Here is a 22,395-nt window from a genome sequence, read left to right as displayed (position 1 = left end):
AAACGCAATATATTGGTAAAATTTGAACTTTGACCTCTATTATCTCTCTGCGCCAACGAGATCCCATTTTACACTTAAATTTGTTTTAGGGATGCAAGCTCTTTCATTCGAACTTGTTTAATTCATGGGATCTTATAGGCGCGCTGAGTTATGAGGCGTTGAAAATGGCACGAGGGCACTGCTCGTCAAAGATTCAGGTGCACGTCACATGATGCGCCAACGAGGTCCCAAAGGTAACAAATTGTACGTTTTTAATTAGTTTTTTTTTTAAATGGATGTCAATCTGCTAGCCTCGTCGGGCCAAGGATTTATAACTATATTTTTAAAGAAAAGGATTATCTCAAGCATTTGTTGGTTTCACGTCCGATGGCATTATATACATACATGTATGGGCGCCATTTTGATTACGTTGTATCGATGGGCGCCATTTTGATTACACCATGCCGCCCTCAAAAAAAGTCTGTGTAGATTACTGTAAGATAACTGAATTTGTTAAGAGCATTTTTTTGATGCCTTCTGAAGTTGTGCTGACCACTCCCTCCCGTCACAGTTCAACTGACAATGTTGTGATGATGATTGTGCCCGTCACAGTTGTACATGCCTATCCTACTCCTGACAAAGCTACTACTTGTCCAAGCTGTGTGTGCAGTATCATTGTGTGCGTAAGCTGTATGCGAGTACTTACCGAGGTCAAAGCCTTGACGATTCTGTGTTGAGGTCAAATAAACCATTACTATAATGCACGCAAAAAAAGAGTTCCCATTACGGTCAACTCATTACCATAATGCCCTAAGTGGCAGATGTCATGTTTACATCGCATCACCGCGGACGCTCAGCAAGCATGATGGGGTACAATGGTCATGATAAGGGAGCGCGTGATTGGACTTTAAAATGAATAATATTTGCTTCCTCTCCTGTGTTGTCTGCAATAGGTCTGATGACAGGGTACCTCTAGCCTAGGTCGATCCCCGTCCATCTTCACCTACATTCATTTCACATAGAGATACGCAGTCAAATTCTACACCATCATTAAATGCAAGGACATGCACATGCCTCAAATCCTATAAACATGCAACTATGCATACTTTCCATATCTGTGTTTTGATTTGGCACAAGGTGATGTTTGTCAGCTGCACAAACACCATCTTGGACAACCAAAACATACCAAAGCTGATCCAATGACATTGTATCCAATGGAATCACTGGTTCTGAAAAGAAAACTTTACCGGTACATGTGTGTATAATAAGTGAGAAATTGTTTAGTTTTTCATAGTGAATTTTTTTTTAATTCACTGAAAGGTACCTTCACTATCACTCACTGTTTTTTTTTTTCAGACCCTGACACCGAGCAATATTGGTGAACAGAATTCAGTGGTAAACTTTCTGAAGTCACTGAAAAGTTTTTGTTCACAAGATTTGGATACAAGGATAGATCTTCTTGCCTGTAGTGCTCTCCGACCATCTGATATTGGGCATTTAGGGCCATCCTTAGAGAGGATAATGGAGGTAGGTGTTATTACATTACATTAATAAATACCTTGGACGGTTTCAAGTCTCTGATTGGTCAAAACCCAATCACGTGGGGGAGTGTTAACGGTCGGTATTAAGACCGGCTTTGGAAAATAGCGATAAATAAGTGGCCCCTAAATCAGCATACATTGTGTAAACCTTGCGCCCTGCACTGTATCGCATGCTTATTTATATCCATGTTAGTTTCATTGCAAATTCGCGCACTTGCGCGTATGCGTGCTGAAAATGTATCAATTTTGAGTGCGCGCATAAACTCATTTGTCCATATATGGTCTTGTTTACAGGGACATGCTACATGGACGCTGAGCTCATGCGCATGTTTTAAAGAACAGCTATCGTCCAATCATTTGCCTCCTTTGACCCCAGTGAAGGCGCTGAACAGACCATTATTTAAAAGAGTCAATGGGCTCAAAGATCAGTAATGTGATCCCTGTCTGTGAAAACTGTGTGGGAATACATACAGCCGTCAAGTGGGTAATGTCATAGTTGAAGTGTTCCACAAAACATGGATAAAGAAACCCCAAACTGAAATGCCTTTGTTGGGGGGTTAGATTTAGATGGTGGGTTTGAGGTACATGCATGTAAATGTAGTCTTTTTACAAGGTTACTCTGAACATATCTTATTCATTTAATATCTGAAACCATCGTGCAATTCTACATGTACATTTTAGTAGCCCAAATCCAAATACAATGCTCAGGTGGGATTTGATGGGGGTCCGCATCTAGGTAAAATGCAGGGAAAGAACCCACTCAGCCAACCTAATCCCCATTAGGATTTTAGTTGTTCACCCTCTTCCTAAAGCCTTGATCAGTGCTATTTGTGTCCAGGAGCAACTTAAGGTGCTAAACTTTAAAAGTCAAGTTTTATTTTAAATTACGGGACCTTAGCAAAATCAGAAAAACTTTTATTATATAGTCCTAGAAGACTATAAAAACCTATACAATGTGTATAAATGTAATTGGTCAGCTCTTGTTCTCAATAAAACACAGGGTCAACGATTTGGTTCTGTAAAATGTGGGACCTTACGCTACTCTCACACTTGAGCGAATATTCTTGCGAATATGAATATTTGAAATTTGCCATGAATTCGCACAAAAGTTGCGATTTGATGGTGAATATGTTCTCGGTCATCCTTAAACCTCTTCTTACCAATATCTTACGCATAATACGCACGATTTACCAACAGTACCAATGGGTTACCAATTCTTACCAAAACTGATGGCGAATAAAATTACTGTCTTCACAACATTCGCTGAAATTGAGGAAGCGCTTCGTATTGCTGTTTCACAGAGTGTCAAAATTTCTTGCGAAGATGAATATTTGAATTTCGCGTTGAATGTGTCCAAAATGGCGGTTGGATGGTGAATATTTTTATCTTGGTCTCACCCCTCGATCGTCCTCCGTCAGCCCACTCCTTTACCAATATCTTACGAACATATAGGGCCTAACGAATGCTTACCAACACGTGCCAATGCCTTTATAAATGTTGCTAACGCTTACGCCCGCTTTACCAACGTTACCAATGCTTACAAAAATCGACGGCGAGTGACTGTCTTCGCAACATTCGCTGAACTTTAGAAACCGGTTTCTAAATTGACCGATCTTCGTAAGGAGGTGGGGAATAATTTGTGAACGTTCCGAATTTGTTACCAACGCTAACGAACACACGGCAATGTTGCAAAGCTTGAGCGATTGTCAAATATTTCCTTCCGTTAGCATATTCGCTTGCAGATTCGCCTGGTGAGAGCAGCATAAATTGACCGATCTTCGTAAGGAGGTTGAGAATGACTTGTGAACGTAGTGAATATGTTACCAACGCTTATGAAGACACGGCGAATGTTGCGAAGTTTGTGCGATTGTTAAATATTTCCGTTCGTAAGCACATTCGCTACCATATATTCTCCCCAGTGTGAGAGTAGCATTAGGCTGATACATGTAGTTAAAGAAGTAAAAGAAAATGACCACACAATTTCAATGTATAATTTTGTGTATCATTATATTCTTTTATTTGGTTTGCGGTAACACCATGTGTGTATCTACTTGCCAGGAAGAGTCTTTTCTTAGAGAACTGTCTTGCTTCATTCTACTGCAGAGTAGCTAATCGGGGGTTCGGGAGACTTCTCAGTTCTGAAAAGAACTGTCCTGCTATTTTTGGCAAGATGCAGAGCAGTGCAAGCCTATGTAATACCAATTTCCGTCCGGACGTTTGTTCGTCCGCCCGTCGTCGTCCGTCCGGCCGTCCGCGTTACAGTTTTTGGAAATGTTAAAGTTTTTGGTTTAAGTTTAAGTCTTTGAGTTGAGTTGTTTTGGTATGATCAAGCCCAAGTGAGATTGTTATAATATACAATTGCCAGTCATTTTGGGGTAATTTCCAGATATGTTTTCAAATACCGTTGAAGTTTTTTGGGATAAAAATATGTTAAAGTTTTTTTTCAGGCTCAAACATGGACATCTGGATTTAAAAGAAACAAACTCAAATTAAAATCTTAAAGTTTTGAAATAAATTGTTAAAACCCAAAACAAAATCTCTGTCACTGGTTCCAGTTGAATGAGCTGAAAAACAATGAAACACATAAATGCTCATAACTCCTGATTGCGATCATGTACTGACTTGAAACTTCAGTCAAATATTGCTTCCTACATGTAGATTCATATGAAAAGATAAAACTCACAAAATCATTCACTGGTTCCAGTTGAATGAGCTAAAACAATGAAAAAACATTAAATGGTCATAACTCCTTATTGCAATGATGTACTGATTTGAAACTTAAGTCAAATATTTCTTCTTACATGTAGATTTATATAAAGAGATAAAACTGGAATTAATCACTGGTTTCAGTTTCAGAACAAATTGAAAAGGCATAACTCCTTATTTCCTGACTTGAAACCTAAATCAAGTATTACTTTTTGCATAAAGATGCATATGAAACGATGAAACTCAAAGAGTGCATCACTAAAGAGTGCAAAACGTTAATCAAATATTGCTACTGTAATATGAAAAAGATAAAACTCAAAGATCACTGGTTCCAGTTGAATGAGCAAAAGCAATAAAAATCTCAAATGTCATAAATTCAAACTTGTCAACATCCCCACCCCTATGACCATCAGTAGATCAAATGATTGGTTTTTCTGTCAGTCATTGGTTCTATCTGGTCATTGGCAGCTTGCCATGGCAGCTTTGCTGTTAACTACATTTGTATTACCCAGGCGGATGGTATAGAAATTAGGGTGGGACTACTACTTAAGCTTAAATAGGATCGTGATTTACTGTACTACCGCAGAGTCAGTTCTTAAATTGGTCTCAGCGTTTCGACTAGCTTGTTCTAGTCATCGTCATCGTCGAGACAGTTCTTAAAGAACAAACTCTACCTGGCAAGTAGATACACACATGTCGTTATCGCAAACCAATTATATAGGGCCAATTGATACCTCACCATGCAATGCCTCAAATCCTCTTTTGAAACATCTTTCCAACTAAACTCATTTCAGAACAAACACGTTTTATAGTCCAAAGCCCCCAATCTGATAGACTTGATTCCAAGTCTGTGATCGTGGCTTTTAGTCTACCCAATAGCCAACACATTATTGCCTGAAATAGCGCCCTCTTGCAGATTAACCTCCATCATTTGCCTACGGGCACAGACTTGGGACCATTGTCAACAGTTCGTACACACCCTATGGCGATTTAGTCTAAAGGTGGACGGAACACTCTGATTGGTCAGAATCTCTGAGGCCGTCAATAAAATGGACATAACCATTTGCACCACGGGAAATAGCACAGAAAGACAAGATTACTGTGCAGTGATCAACTTACAGTTTTGAAACACTTAAAACAAGAGATTCTAGATTTTTTCATTCAAAATACGTAAAAAATATTGGGAAATTCTTTGGATCATTTCATTCAAATGAAAGAAATCACAATTTTTCTTCTAGTAAAGATCAGGTTCTTTGTCTGTTTGTTTTTCATTATTTCGCGATTAGATCTTGTATTATTTTGTATATAAATTATATATATATAGCAAACTGTACGTACAGCAATGGCTCAACTTTATAGAAAATGCTGACGCGATTATATCCTATTTGGAATAGACAGCCATTTGGCAGCCAACAGATATTTGTGGTCTCCTGATTGGTCATCTCTCTTGCACTGTGTTGTTAAATGCAAATGTTGGCTGTGAATAAATGAGTATTCAGTATACACAATATGGTCAAGTCTGAGATGTGAGTTTGAGTGTGTGATGGCAAGTTCAGCAGGGGAATTCTGCGCGGTCTCAGACTTGAAATCAAGTCTACCGATCTGAAGGTAACATGTCTCAATCTTGAAGTGCTTTTCCTCAGTTATACATGAAAATACATGAATGCTAGTATAATTTTTATGTTCTGTGTCAGTCCTCAAGTTGCATGATTTCTGAACAATTGTTTGTAATTTATCATTGTTTTCCCCCCAGATTCCTGTTGGCATTTCTAAGGAAATACTTGGAACAGATATTGTTCTGACTACATGTACAAGTGCAAATGGAAAATTTTACAAGTAAGTTTTTTTTTTAATGCACAGTTGAGTAATTACATCACTATTCAATACAACATTGAAACTAATTTGAGTTTAATCTATTGTTAACTCACATTTATATAATAAAGTTTCAGGGAAGCAAATTTGAATTTGATACAATTATAGTCTTGAACAGTACAGTATCATCAAATAAGATATCTTGGTTTACGTTTCACTAGTTTATTCTGCTACAAATTTAATTCTACATCAACCTCCCTAGTCTTAGCCTCAAAACCTGCGACATGGCGGTCATAATTTGTCTTTTTTCTGTTTGCGCCAATAAACCTTAGTCCTGGTCTGCCAAAGCTCTCTCAGACCATCCCTTCAGACTGTTATAATAGTGAGTTGTACAACTATTTGTTATCAATTTGGTTTTTTTCATAATTAGAAGTTAACTTATGGATACACATCTAGTAATATGAATTATGTCATAAGACTTTGTAGGAAGTTCCCTAGAACAAACCTGGAGATAGTCACAGACACATGGGATTGTCCCTCCAGAAGTATTGTCTGATAGCTGCATTGATAAACAAGCTTACAAATAAAAGTAATTCCAGCCAGTAGCTGAGGATAGTTTAATAGCATCAGAGGAACTGTGGTGGAGTATACTGTACTACCACTGAATGGAACTAGTGTTCTACGGAAAAGGCATTTAGTAGTTCTTTATGTAAGTCTTTTACTGTGGGCAGAGAATTTTACACGGAAAACAGAATAAAGTGTGGACAGGATTTTTTTGACCATCTCTTATCTGTCAATGAATGGCCATAATTTAAAGTGTTTGCTTTTGTACCAATAGGAAGAGGTGTATTTTGTTGTTAAATTGCAGGTGTGTAGGAGATATGTACTTCAAGACTGACAAACTGAAAAATTGGAGTCCACAGCCACAAACCTTAGCAGGTTTTGAACGCATTCGCACTGTAGGAAAAGGTTGGTATAATACATTTTAAATTTATTTAAAGGGTCTGGGTACTCTTTGTAACACAAACACAACTTCTATTCCATAGATTTACTTTAAACTTGAACAGTTCGAAGATAAAGATAGTAGAAAGATTCCCTTAAAAAGTATCACTTGCTGAAATGCTGTACATGTAGTTTTTGAGAAATGAGTAAAACAATATCACAAAAATTATTTTAGTCTTAGTTTTATCATGTAAAAAGGTTCTAACCAGTTATGGTATTTTACCTGGTTAATATGTTTTTAATGTACATGCTAAAACAATTTTCGGCTCACCTAGACAACAATTATTTTTGTGACTTGTTTTACTAATTTCTTAAAAACTACAGTACCTCAGCAAGTAATATTTTAAGGGAAGCTTTCTACAATCATTATCTTCAAACTGAGTAAATTTAAACCATAACGTCAATCTGTGTTTATGTTTTGTGTTACAAAAAACACCCAAATCCTTTTTAAAAGTCTGCAAATTTACCTCACCTTTACCTATACAATGTATAAAGGATGTTAAATTTGCATCGGGGATAAAGAATATTAATTTTGTTTTTACCCATACACCGATGTGGGTTAGCACTATATACTCAGTACTTTCCCGATGTATGGGTAAAAACCCCCCAAAATACTATATAATGTAGTTTAATTTAATATAAACTGCTCACAAAAAGTAAGGATACTTTTTTCAATCCAGTATATTTGTTATTAGTTAATACTCTCTTTGTATATGGTATATATCAATGCAAAGCTGAACTGTTCCTCTTTAAAATGATACCACAATCGCAAAGATTACATGTTGCTGGACTTGACCACGTTAATGAGAATGAGACATAGTCACAAATCAAATGTGCCAAAATTAGCAATTTTGTGTTATGGTGTGAACAATCAAATTGACATTGTAATTCAAACAAGCAAGACAACTTACTGATCTTAATCCACTTTATTGAGACAAGAAGTTCGGTATAGAGCAAGTCAACTTACTGATCTTAATACACTTTATTGATACAAAAAGTTCAGTAACGAGTGGATGATCCGAAAGCGTTGATGAAAGCCTGACACCTTCTCATGCTGCACACAAGTCTTGTAATGCGCTGATGATGAGGGATGGCGTTCCATTCTTTATTAAGGAACCTGGTTAGGTCAGCCACAGTTGATGTGTTCGTGGTTCTGGCACGGACAGCGAGGCCAAGCTGGTCCCACAGATGTTCCATGGGATTCAGGTCTGGACTGTTAGCGGGCCAATCCATCCGGTGCACCCCATATAGTCAGTCACCAGTCGGGCTGGATGGGGGCGAGCGTTGTCATCTTGAAAGATGGCATTTGGTCCAAGAGTTTGCAATAGTGGGACTTCATTCGGCTGTAGAATATTGTCTTGCAAATACCCATCAAACAAGGTGTTTTTCAAGAGATGAGGGTTAATTGTGTCTGATGAGCTCACTGGTGCAGATCATTGTGTAAACCCTTAAGACTGGGTTGCTCTAAAAATCAAAGAAGTGGTGGCAGACTTTCAAAAATGGATTTCGTTTAAACTTTGCACAAGTGAAGGACATCAACCAAAATGTAAAAATAAAGCATAAGTTTTGCATTTACACCTTCGTTGCCATGGCAACGGTCAAAAGTAGAAAATTACCATATTTCACCTAATTTAGCTCTTTTCACGAGTAAAAATTACCCAAAGTTGTGGGCTCCACTGTGTAAAAACCAAATAGTGGACCTACCTCTCAGCTGGATATGATAAATATGCATCCTTAATCTTTCCAAAAATGTGTTTGACAAAAGTACAGTTAATGGGAGACTTTTTGAAAGCTCTGCCACTAGAGGGCAGCAGACCTACCAGGTAAGGGTGCACGACTCCTATAGCAAACAATGGTAAATGCTAAAAATTCAAAAACACTAAAAAAATATTTAGAAGTCTCTCAGCTTCTTGAAAATTTAATCATATACATTGTCATACAACTAAACTTCAGATTTCTTCTCAATTTTTGGTAGGTCAGCATTTTGGAATTTTTGCTAGTTACCCTAGAAGAAACTCTCCCAAATCTCATGCACTACGCTTGTCATCCTTGGGGAACTCGTGTCCAGTACGTCCTGTTCCAGAACAGTTTGGTTTATGCTGGCAATGTGTTATGAAAAACAAAATACAGTGTGGCTAAATCTAAAATACAAAATCAAAAACACGCAAAACACAAGGTAGTTGCTGTCAGTGACCGTCACTCATGCTTCTCCTATTCCCAAGTTGTTGACATTACCTGGTGAAGAGCGCCCTCTCTTGGTGATTGGTAGATAGTCTAAAGTTTCCCATTGTGAATGGAAGATTCCATTATTTCAAAAAGGGGTGTTTTGAGGAAAAGTCAATTTTTGAAATACAGGGGGTTGCTAAAATTGTCAGAAGTCCCAAAGTGGCATATTTAGGAAAGTTTTGCTTCCAGGCATGAAAGATAAGACACTGGTCTGTGAGAATTTCAAAAAGAAAGTTTTGGTATTTGTTGTACTGGGGAGCAGTGCTGCCATAAACTTTGTCCTTTTTTGGAAAAAAATGTGTTTATTTTCAAATTGTATAACAAAAAAATATGATTCTGTTTACTGGATTTTGTTTACTCTTTGCACATGTTAATTCCTTCAACCAAAGTGTAAAAAGAAAGCAAAGTTTTGGCATTGCACTTTGGTTGCCATGACAACGGTTAAAAATAAGAAAATTGCCATATTTCACCTAATTTAGCTCTTTTCTGAAAATTACCCAAAGTTGAAGGCTTCACTGTGTAAAGACCAAATATATTATCTGCTTTTCAACTGAATATGGTAAATATACACCCTTGGTCTTTCCAAAAGTGCACCTGACACAGGTACAGTCAATTGTGAATGGAATAATCCATTATTTCAAAAAGGGGTGTTCTTAACAAAGTTCAATTTGGGAAATAGACGGGGTTGCTAAGTTTGTCAGAAGTCCGAAAGTAGCATTTTTAGGCAAGTTGGGCTACCAGGCTTGAAAGATAAGATACTGGTCTGTAGGAATTTCAAAAAAATGTTTTGGTATTTGTTGAACTGAGGAGCAGTGTTGTCAGAAGCTTCATGCTTTTTGGCGATTGTATAGATTTAAAGTTGTAAAATAATGCTCTTTTTATGACTTTCTACTACATGCAACGATGAAGACTGACAAAATATCAGGACAAAATATAATAAAGCATCTTATGACAACATAACTCTCAGTTTTATAAACCGGCATCACATAATTGAAAAAGAAAGTTTTTGTATTTTTTGAACTGTTGAACAGTGTTGCCAGAAACTTCATGCCTATTTTGCAAATTTCATAATCACATGAAAAAAAAATGCTCTCTTATTACTTTTTACACTCTGAACAATGGTGTTGATTGAAAAAACAGGCACACAATAGAGCAAAGCAACTTACAAGTATAAAAATATAACTCTCAATTGTATAAACATGCACCGCAAAGAGATTATGTGGTATGTTTGTGGTCATTTACGTTTGGCTATACAATCTTAGGGTCACCTGGAAGTGTTTTTTTTTTTTTTTAAATCAAGCTTTTGTCATTAATATATGTGTTTTGATGAGTTGAATGTGAATAAACAGTTAACTAAGGTTTTAAAAAAAATCAGTTCTGATGTTATTTACAAATTTGAGAGTTGACCCCGACCCGAGAGGGCGCTGTTCGTGACGTCAATCGAGGCAGACTTTGCCTGTAATGCGTAGAGTAAACACAATTGCAAAGTACATGTACGGACCAAGTCGTGAGTTTGTACGTTTTTTCCCCTTTTTTCGGCAATGCCGACCAGGTGTATTGCTGCTGAATGCAGAAAAACACTTTTTGAAATGTACCAACTCACGACTTGGAGGTACATGTACTTTGCACGTGTGTTTACTATACGCAATGCAGGCAAAGTCTGCCTCGATTGACCTCACAAAAGGGGTAGGCGGAGTCAGCCCCCAAACAACTTTATATATTTTTTAAACATATAAATCGTGACAAACAATTACTAAAAAAAATGTTTTATTGTTCGTAATATACTCTTATGTTTGAAAGAAAACAAAATCTATTTCCTGGTGACTTTAAACAAAATGTTCAATTTACTTGACAAAATGGACGTTCACAGTTCTTCGTTTGAACATCAAAAATGTCTAACACGTCCTTAACACTGCGCAGAGGCATCACATAATCAGTGACTGCGTGTACAATTAATGGTTACGTAAATCAATTAATTCCAAGTTCCCTAATGGAACATAGCCGGATAACACTATTACCAGCCGAATTAGCTTGGGGTGAGTCTTCGAACTATACATTGTATACAGTTATATTTTAGTATACAGTTGTATATTTTGTACTAACTTGTAAACTGCTTTGCTTTTTTTTCAATCAACATCATTGTTCAGCATGTAAGAAATGCCAATAAAGATAATTAATTCAAATGTTACCATGTTGAGGCAGTGTCACTACATGATACAGTTGCCTATTTGTGCTCCTCAGACATGAAAACAAAAATAATCCCCCAATCACAACCGAAATGGCAAATATTCCCTAAAGTTGACTGAAGACAGCAAAAACTTTCCTAATATTAATGATGTGCAATGGAAATATTTAAAAGGGACTTTCAACAAAGGAGGCGCTTTGTAATGCATTGTCAACAAAATTTTACATGCTTGGGGCGGGGCATGCAGGGGAGGGGGAGGGTTGTATAAAATCCAAAACTTAGGTCATTAAAAATATTCTTGATCAATGTTGGGTAATCCACAAGGCTACAGGGTGCTCATAAAAGGTGCCGGATTGATGGAAGACTTATTTTATTAGTGTATTATTTTATTAGTATTATTTATTCAATCTAAAGAAAACAAGTTAAAAATGCATTTTTTTAGGCAGTACTGTTTCAACAGGATACAATTGCCCAAGTTTTCTCAAAATGGAATGACCAATGTTGGCTCGAAATACAACCGAAAGGAAAACATTCTGAGACCCCTGGCAAATTGTCATTTTGAGGGCCAAAAATAGGGTAAAAACATGCGCTAATGATGTTCTAAAAACAGCATTAGGGTAAAAGTTAAAGCAATAATTTTTTTGTCTCAAGTTAAGCATAGGACGACTCAATGTATTGATTTGAAAGGTTTTATGAAAAAAAGAATGCACATTGGCTGGGTGGAGTTGCAAATAAATTATATGCTAAAATACAGTTATTTTGACCCCAAAATTGGCAAAAAATAGCCAAACCAAAAATGAGCTGTTACCATGGCAACGGGCTATATAGTGATTTCAAAAGTTTAGTTTTTAATGCACCTCAAGTCCCTTCAAACCATAAGGTTAAAAAAAAAAAAAAAAAAATCCTGATATTTTTACCTAATAATGTATAATTTTTTGCCATTTGACGGTTTTTGCCCTGCCAAAGTGCTAACTTTCCGTTAAAACTGTGTTCGCGCACTTAAAATACCAAAACATTTTATTGCATTTTTATGTAGGTTGGTACTTTATCTTCCAACTATAAAAATGTCATAATCCACAAAGTGCCAAAAAAGAAAATATGACAAAAACACCCCTATTTGAAATAGGGGTTTGATCCAAAGTTGATCGCACACTTAATTTTTAAAAACATTTTCTGAAAGAGTAAACATGGTTGTGAATATGTGTGAAAGAAAAACTTCAACGTTTTCCCATTTAGACGTACCAGTGCTTTCAATTTATCTATATTTTAACTCTTAAAAAGGGTAAAAAATTTGCTGAAAATCTTATTTTGGCCGTAACCATGGCAACCAATGTCTGATATAACTTTTTTTTTGATTTTTGTGTTTTTTGTACCCATACCTACTCATACATGGAGTTTCGCCAAAATCCATTTTTTGAAGTCTGCCAACATTTTAAAAATATCTTTGATTTTTACAGCAACCCAGTCTTAATGGTTCTGAAAAGCTTGATCGGTTTGATTAATGAGCATAACCTATTGACCATTCACAGACAACGGTAATTTTGGCACATTTGATTTGTGACTTTGCCTCATTGTTATTCGTGTAGCCAAGTTCAGCAACATGTAATCATTGCAAATGTGGTATCATTTTGAAGAGGAACAGTTCAGGTTGTGAATGGCTCATTGTCAATCTTCAAGCGTTGCTTCACTCCATGCAGGTCTGGATGCATGATATCAATGGTTGTGAATGGCTCATTGTCAATCTTCAAGCGTTGTTTCACTCCAGGCAGGTCTGGACGCATGATATTAATGGTTGTGAATGGCTCATTGTCAATCTTCAAGCATTGCTTCACTCCTGGCAGGTCTGGACGCATGATATCAATGGTTGTGAATGGCTCATTGTCAATCTTCAAGCGTTGCTTCACTCCTGGCAGGTCTGGACGCATGATATCAATGGTTGTGAATGGCTCATTGTCAATCTTCAAGCGTTGCTTCACTCCAGGCAGGTCTGGATGCATGATATCATTGGTTGTGAATGGCTCATTGTCAATCTTCAAGCGTTGCTTCACTCCTGGCAGGTCTGGGCGCATGATATCAATGGTTGTGAATGGCTCATTATCAATCTTCAAGCGTTGCTTCACTCCTGGCAGGTCTGGACGTATGATATCAATGGTTGTGAATGGCTCATCGTCAATCTTCAAGCGTTGCTTCACTCCAGGCAGGTCTGGAAGCATGATATCAATGGTTGTGAATGGCTCATTGTCAATCTTCAAGCGTTGCTTCACTCCAGGCAGGTCTGGATGCATGATATCATTGGTTGTGAATGGCTCATTGTCAATCTTCAAGCGTTGCTTCACTGCAGGCAGGTCTGGAAGCATGATATCAATGGTTGTGAATGGCTCATTGTCAATCTTCAAGCGTTGCTTCACTCCAGGCAGGTCTGGACGCATGATATTAATGGTTGTGAATGGCTCATTGTCAATCTTCAAGCGTTGCTTCACTCCAGGCAGGTCTGGATGCATGATATCAATGGTTGTGAATGGCTCATTGTCAATCTTCAAGCGTTGCTTCACTCCTGGCAGGTCTGGACGCATGATATCAATGGTTGTGAATGGCTCATTGTCAATCTTCAAGCGTTGCTTCATTCCAGGCAGGTCTGGATGCATGATATCAATGGTTGTGACGGCTCATTGTCTATCTGCAAGCGTTGCTTCACTCCTGGCGGGTCTGGGCGCATGATATTAATGGTTGTGAATGGCTCATTGTCAATCTTGAAGCGTTGCTTCACTCCAGGCAGGTCTGGATTCATAATATCAATGGTTGTGACGGCTCATTGTCAGTTTAAGCGTTGCTTCACTCCAGGCAGGTCTGGAAGCATGATATCAATGGTTGTGAATGGCTCATTGTCAATCTTCAAGCGTTGCTTCACTCCAGGCAGGTCTGGATGCATGATATCATTGGTTGTGAATGGCTCATTGTCAATCTTCAAGCGTTGCTTCACTCCAGGCAGGTCTGGAAACATGATATCAATGGTTGTGAATGGCTCATTGTCAATCTTCAAGCGTTGCTTCACTCCAGGCAGGTCTGGACGCATGATATTAATGGTTGTGAATGGCTCATTGTCAATCTTCAAGCGTTGCTTCACTCCAGGCAGGTCTGGATGCATGATATCAATGGTTGTGAATGGCTCATTGTCAATCTTCAAGCGTTGCTTCACTCCAGGCAGGTCTGGACGCATGATATCAATGGTTGTGAATGGCTCATTGTCAATCTTCAAGCGTTGCTTCACTCCAGGCAGGTCTGGACGCATGATATTAATGGTTGTGAATGGCTCATTGTCATTCTTCAAGCGTTGCGTCACTCCAGGCAGGTCTGGACGCATGATATTAATGGTTGTGAATGGCTCATTGTCAATCTTCAAGCGTTGCTTCACTCCAGGCAGGTCTGGATGCATGATATCAATGGTTGTGAATGGCTCATTGTCAATCTTCAAGCGTTGCTTCACTCCTGGCAGGTCTGGACGCATGATATCAATGGTTGTAAATGGCTCATTGTCAATCTTCAAGCGTTGCTTCACTCCAGGCAGGTCTGGACGCATGATATTAATGGTTGTGAATGGCTCATTGTCAATCTTCAAGCGTTGCTTCACTCCAGGCAGGTCTGGATGCATGATATCAATGGTTGTGAATGGCTCATTGTCAATCTTCAAGCGTTGCTTCACTCCAGGCAGGTCTGGACACATGATATCAATGGTTGTGAATGGCTCATTGTCAATCCTCAAGCGTTGCTTCACTCCAGGTAGGTCTGGACGCATGATATCAATGGTTGTGAATGGCTCATTGTCAATCTTCAAGCGTTGCTTCACTCCAGGCAGGTCTGGGCGCATGATATCAATGGTTGTGAATGGCTCATTGTCAATCTTCAAGCGTTGCTTCACTCCAGGCAGGTCTGGATGCATGATATCAATGGTTGTGAATGGCTCATTGTCAATCTTCAAGCGTTGCTTCACTCCAGGCAGGTCTGGATGCATGATATCATTGGTTGTGAATGGCTCATTGTCAATCTTCAAGCGTTGCTTCACTCCAGGCAGGTCTGGAAGCATGATATCAATGGTTGTGAATGGCTCATTGTCAATCTTCAAGCGTTGCTTCACTCCAGGCAGGTCTGGATGCATGATATTAATGGTTGTGAATGGCTCATTGTCAATCTTCAAGCGTTGCTTCACTCCAGGCAGGTCTGGATGCATGATATCAATGGTTGTGAATGGCTCATTGTCAATCTTCAAGCGTTGCTTCACTCCTGGCAGGTCTGGACGCATGATATCAATGGTTGTGAATGGCTCATTGTCAATCTTCAAGCGTTGCTTCACTTCAGGCAGGTCGGGATGCATGATATCAATGGTTGTGAATGGCTCATTGTCAATCTTCAAGCGTTGCTTCACTCCTGGCAGGTCTGGACGCATGATATCAATGGTTGTGAATGGCTCATTGTCAATCTTGAAGCGTTGCTTCACTCCTGGCAGGTCTGGATGCATGATATCAATGGTTGTGACGGCTCATTGTCAGTTTAAGCGTTGCTTCACTCCTGGCAGGTCTTGACGCATGATATCAATGGTTGTGAATGGCTCATTGTCAATCTTCAAGCGTTGCTTCACTCCTGGCAGGTCTGGATGCTTGATATCATTGGTTGTGAATGGCTCATTGTCTATCATCAAGTGTTGCTTTACTCCAGGCAGGTCTTGACGCATGATATCAATGGTTGTAAATGGCTCATTGTCAATCTTCAAGCGTTGCTTCATTCCAGGCAGGTCTGGATGCATGATATCAATGGTTGTGACGGCTCATTGTCTATCTGCAAGCGTTGCTTCACTCCTGGCGGGTCTGGGCGCATGATATTAATGGTTGTGAATGGCTCATTGTCAATCTTCAAGCGTTGCTTCACTCCAGGCAGGTCTGGGCGCATGATATCAATGGTTGTGAATGGCTCATTGTCAATCTTCAAGCGTTGCTTCACTCCAGGCAGGTCGGGATGCATGATATCAATGGTTGTGAATGGCTCATTGTCAATCTTCAAGCGTTGCTTCACTCCTGGCAGGTCTGGACGCATGATATCAATGGTTGTGAATGGCTCATTGTCAATCTTGAAGCGTTGCTTCACTCCTGGCAGGTCTGGATGCATGATATCAATGGTTGTGACGGCTCGTTGTCAGTTTAAGCGTTGCTTCACTCCTGGCAGGTCTTGACGCATGATATCAATGGTTGTGAATGGCTCATTGTCAATCTTCAAGCGTTGCTTCACTCCTGGCAGGTCTGGATGCTTGATATCATTGGTTGTGAATGGCTCATTGTCTATCATCAAGTGTTGCTTTACTCCAGGCAGGTCTTGACGCATGATATCAATGGTTGTGAATGGCTCATTGTCAACCTTCAATCGTTGCTTCACTCCTGGCAGGTCGTGACGCATGATATCAATGGTTGTGAATGGCTCATTGTCAATCTGCAAGCGTTGCTTCACTCCAGGCAGGTCTGGATTCATAATATCAATGGTTGTGCATGAATGGCTCGTGTTCTATTTAGTGTCAGTGGCTGTCACATCTGACACAGTGATGGAGTGAAACACTCCCTCTGAGGGGTCATCACTTAGATTGACTGGGTTGTCTTCCAAAGCTTGTTCAGCAGTGGCATTGTTGTCATCGGTCACAAGGTCCACCTTCCTATTGGTACGGTACCCCGTGCTTGGTATTGGGTCGCGCAATGTTGACCAGCTGCGCTTTTGTGATTTGCTGCTAGGTCCTGTGGGGGACCTGTTTTGGTGTTGCTTGTGCTTAGTCTTCCTGCAATATTTTGCCCAGTGGCCCTTTGCGCCGCAAGATTTGCCAATGTAATTATATGCTGGGCATCTGGGTGGCGGATGGGAGAGGCCGCATTCGGCTCTTTTTGGCTGGCGTATGGCATCTACAGCGGTATTGCTAGCAGCGTTGTCTAGAGTCTGAAGGCATTTTTGGCTTGCCGCCACAGTTTCGTATTAGTGTCCCTCGCTAAAAAGGGCATCAAGAGTGAATCTGTTCAGTTTGTCAAGGAGGTCTTTCTAGAAAGCCTCGAAGGGCATTGATGCAACCACCAGCTCTAGCATGTGTTCAGTGAGCTCGCAAGGCTTGAAATTGCAGGGTTTGGCCTTTTTCGAGGCACCTCGCGACAAATACATCTAGGGGTTCACTTTGTTTCTGCTCGTGTTTTTGTTCGGTGTGGCGAATCTGATGGCAATAATTTATTATTCAATAAAGTTCACCAACTGTCTTCACACTCTTGGCTGCTAAGCGGCCGGTTCTCCTTGTTGTTGGGTCTTGAATCCAAGGGAAATGGTGGGTCTTGCTTCGTCCACGTGTACTACATGTACATCCCTGTCCTGTGATCGGCCAAATAAGTGCTCTAGTATTGGCCCACTATTCTCTGGTCTCCTAGTCTAGTGCTGTAAGACGTTTGTCAATGCTTTTCCTTGCATTCACTGGCATAGACCAATGTGCATTTTTACTTCTCGTCATGGTATTTGGATTGTGCTTGTCGTTATACTGCGAGTCTGGATAGTCAGCAGTAGGCTTGTTCATAGTGCAGACCATAGACCTCCGAATGGTACGGGGTCAATGCGATGGCACACTGTTGGCTTTGGTGAATGCTATGTGCAGCATTGACATTCGCTGTTCACAGCACGCAGTCTGGACTGCTCCTCGCGACACGTATTTGCTGTCGGTCTTCTGACTCAAAGTTATTGGTGATCGGTGGACAATCTCTGGCCTAGAGTCGACAAGTTTTATAGTGTTCTATTCTGGAGCTGATGGTCGATTGTGATCGCTGATCGATCACTAGGCCGAAATTATGAGTTTGAAATAACAGCTGTAGCTTTTTCCGCCGCCACCATGAGGTGATCATAAGATGGAGTATTTTACTACCAACTTCAACACGTGTGCCTTCACATAAAGTAGTATTCCAACAATAGGTATGTGTCACTTGAGGGCCCTGGCATTCATGATGAGTGTTTTTCCGACAATCATGACCAATAGAGACCTAGCCTTGCTCAAGGCAGTCGAATTATTCACTCCGAAAAAAGACCGCCGCTGATGTATAACCCACCCGTATTCACTGTGCGTACATCGCACAACACGATGCCCCCGTACACTATCCGCATGCGTCGGCCGTCAGGCCGACAGCCTTGTAGGGTCTGTGTTGAAGCCACTGACCTCATTACTATAATAAGCGAAGAGTTCCCACGGTCAGCTCATTACCACAATGCCCGCGAAAGACGAGACATGTTTACATCACACACTACCACCACAGCCACGGACGCTCAGCGAGCATGATAGGGTCCAAAGGTCGTGATAAGGGAAGTGCGTGATTGGACGTAGAAATGAATAATTCATTTGCCTCCTGTGTTCTCTGATAGGTCTGACGAAAGATATACATATTCATGAGCTGCATACTAGCATATCCATTTTTTTCCACTAATTTTTTTTTCAAGAAACACATTAAACCCGGAAGTTACAGACCCGACAAGGCTGTTGGCCTGACGGCCTCCGCATGCGATTAGTGAGTGCGGATGACTTGTGTGCACAGTAGTCGTACGATGTGACAGTGTGTATACGGGTGGGTCATGCGGTGTGATTACATGCACCACGCACAGGGTATATGGGCGGGTTTACAGCGGCGTCTTTTCGGAGCAAATAATGCGACTACCTTGAGCATGGCTAATAGAGACCCCGTGTTTTATACACTACATTTTCTCATTGTTTTGCTATACAATTTTTCATCTATGTCAAGCACAATACCAGTGAAAGCAATTCTATGCAAAATGTTTTTGATCTGGGACAAAAGGACAACTAAAAACCTGCAAAACAGTATCTGTTTTTTCTACGACGTGAACGAGCTCCTGTGTCCATTGCTAACGTGTGTGCAAAATACTATAGTCGGGGATACGTGTCACTTGAACACACAAAGTGATATTTTCAGCCAAGAAAATTTAGCATTATCAAGCGGGCAGTTTCTAGCAAAATGTCCCTCTTGGCTACATTTAAAACATCTATACCTGGAGGGTGAACTTGGACTTGCGCTGCGCACTGGGGATTCCACACGTCGGGGTTTTGACATAGAACCACTTGTTGCTTGCAGTGAGTCAGTTCTGGTTGCCTGCCCGTATTGAATCTTTTGGTCTTTCAAAAGTGACAGAATCTCTCGCATGTTATTGTTTATTTCTGACCAGTCGAGATGAATGTCGACCTTGTCTTCTCCCTGTTGTTTAACTTGGACCCTATGAACACTTGGGGTATCCTCATCGAATGATACATGCCTTACTTTATGTCTACCGGTTCGGGACAGAAGCTTATGATTGTAGGCCGCTGTCTGGGTATATTGTACGGCCTGGTTTAGTGTCTGTGGGTCGCGATTAAGCGCCAGCTCGGCAGCCTCTATGTTGCTACAACCTTTGAGGAATGCCTCCCTAGCTAGTGTTTCAAACACATCAGGGTTAACAGACGTGTATGCACGAGTAGTTGTTTGCCTTACCCTTTGCCCAAACTCTTCTAGCGATTCGTCCTCTTTTTGACGAATCGAAGCAAGTTCCCCTTTGAATAATCGGGTCTTTCATTTTCCCATACATCTTGAGGAGTTGTTCTTTTGAACGATTAAAGCTACGCATAATCTCAGGTTTTTGCCATGAGTAGCTATCTAGTGCCTTACCGGTGAGGGCACCAACTAATAGTAACAGTTTAGTGTCCTTGTTCCAGTGGCAGCAGTCAGCAATTATCTCAAATTTTGTGATAAAGGCGTGAAAGTCGCTTTTCCCGTCATATGAGCTAAGTTTTGGGATTGCTGAATGTGGCACATTATATTGGCTGGTTGTTGCCACTGGGTTTACGGAAGGGCTTTCTATTAATTGTGGATTGGGCGGTGGCCCTGCCATTGTGGCTGGCATTCCCCCTTGGTATGGGTAAGTGAATTGAGGAAGAGCTGAATGCGGCACATTATAGTGGTCGGTTGTTGCCACTGGGGTTACGTATGTGCTTTGTATTTGCGGTTTGGACGTTGGCCCTGCAATTGTGGCTGGCATTCCACCTTGTTGGTATTGTGATGGATAAGTGAATGGCTTCTGTATCTGCGGTTGGACGTGTGGTCCCGGGGCTACTACTGTGTGCTTCTGTTCTAATTGGGCATTGTAGTGTGGTCCCAGGGCTATGAATGGCTTTTGTTCTGGCTGGCTACTGTTGTACCCACTAGCCCCTAGTCCTGATTGTTCACTCTTTGTATTATGGAGGATATGGGCGGGAATAGGAGAGGCTTTGTCGCCAATTACCTTTAGCGCTGCATCGATTGTTGCGAACCCGGTTAGATTTGCTGTTGGGGTGAACGCTGGGTTTTGTGTTTTGGATTCAGAACTACTACTTTTGCTGTGCAACATGGCCTCCATTTTATTTTCAAAATGCTCATTTTTTGCTTGAAGTTCATGCAAAGTTTTTGTTACTTGTTGTGTGTTTGCTTCCACTACCTTTATTAACATTGTCATTTGATTTATTAACATTTGATTTGATTTGTTATAACTTGAGCGTATTTGATCCCAATTCCTGGTAGGGTTGCAAGTCCTTTGGTCGAGGCTTTATTGAGGTTAATTGCCATGTTTATCGGGGGATCTCTACAAAAAATTGCTTACAAAACTACTTAGAAGCTGTTGTTTTTTGGCTGCAATTACAGCAATATTTGTCACTTTATGTGGTGTCAATGCCCCTGTTGGAAATGACGCCCAACAGTTTGACCTGAATGACAGTACGCCACAATTTGGCGGCTTGAAATTTTCTTGGACTTGTTTTGTCCAAAAAAGAAAATGGTTTTGCTCAATAAAACCAATAAAGGCACTGCATGGCTTAATGATACAACAGCTCCTATAATAAATATTACACTATTGTACGTAAATAGCAATTACTCAAGTATGAAAATGAAATACATGTACAAAAAAAACCTAAGAATAAGTAAGGTGTAAGAACGTTTTTGAATAACTGATTCTCTTTTTTTTTTTTTTCTTTTTAGGCCGATAAAATGTTCCTATAGTGACAAGAATCAATTATTATAAAATTTCTCAGCGGTTTGATTTCTCAACGGACGCAGAGAAATATATTATCTTAAAACTCTAAACGTATTTCTTTCTCAACGGACGCTGAGCTAGAAATCAAATAATATAAAATTAGGATGTCCTAATAAGGTTAATCCTCGTCGCCAATGTTGTATTTACCTGAGTCTTCAAGGAAACGGAAAACAGGAAATAGACTGCACGCAGTTGGTTGCTTCTCAAGACCGACGAGCAAACCACTTGGCAGCCCGGAAGGCGCCCAGTGGCACGCTCCAGTGGTTTAATGAATATGCATGACTATATTATGCAAGTATACATGTACTACACAAGTTAATCTCCTGCGACGAACAAATTTCAGTCTTTCTCATTTTTCTCAGAGTCTCATCTCTGGTTATAATAAGTAATAGTAGTCTTTTTTTATTTGATTTGATTTTATTTTATTAAGCATCCAAACAGGGCAAGTATAAACAGTTATTCATAAATACCGTGGGTGTGTTTAAACCTTTGTTTATGACCAGTAAAAAGTGTTGAAACATGGGCATGACACGCAAGCTTGCACCTGTGATTATAAGACAGTTTCTTCATTCCTATTGGTCGAGAGCAACGGCCGGGACAGTTGTGCCTCATCACGCAATACGCGCGACGCGCACATCATTCCCTTTTAAGGAGTTGTTAACCCGATCGGGCCGAGGGCCTTACAATTTCATAGCTGGAGGGGTGTTGTGTTGAAAGAAATCATTGAACAATTAGAATTATTTGCATTAAGTTTACTTTTTGACCAACAGTGTTGATGTTTTTTTACCGAAAAGGTATTTATGAATGGGAATCAAAGTGTGTTGAAACGGTTTTCAACTAGTG

General features: G+C 40.0%; 1 protein-coding gene across 6 annotated transcripts in view; it reads left to right on the top strand.

Annotated features, from left to right (window-relative positions):
* LOC139936943 (uncharacterized) overlaps nucleotides 1-22,395 on the top strand; it is a 212,923-nt gene that overhangs the window by 6,801 nt on the left and 183,727 nt on the right. For all 6 annotated transcript variants that reach the window (XR_011786037.1, XR_011786039.1, XR_011786038.1 and 3 more), the window contains exons 3-5: nucleotides 1,336-1,506; nucleotides 5,980-6,062; nucleotides 6,907-7,007. Coding sequence is in view for 3 of the 6 variants with exons in the window: in XM_071931792.1 (XP_071787893.1) it covers nucleotides 1,336-1,506; nucleotides 5,980-6,062; nucleotides 6,907-7,007 (355 nt within the window). In the remaining 3 variants the exon portion in view is untranslated. The remainder of the gene's footprint in view (nucleotides 1-1,335; nucleotides 1,507-5,979; nucleotides 6,063-6,906; nucleotides 7,008-22,395) is intronic.

The sequence above is a fragment of the Asterias amurensis genome, chromosome 5 (genome assembly GCF_032118995.1).
Source record: "Asterias amurensis chromosome 5, ASM3211899v1".
NCBI lineage: Eukaryota > Metazoa > Echinodermata > Asteroidea > Forcipulatida > Asteriidae > Asterias > Asterias amurensis.
Note: the sequence above shows the minus strand (reverse complement) of the source record. Positions and strands in the feature narration are given on the sequence as shown.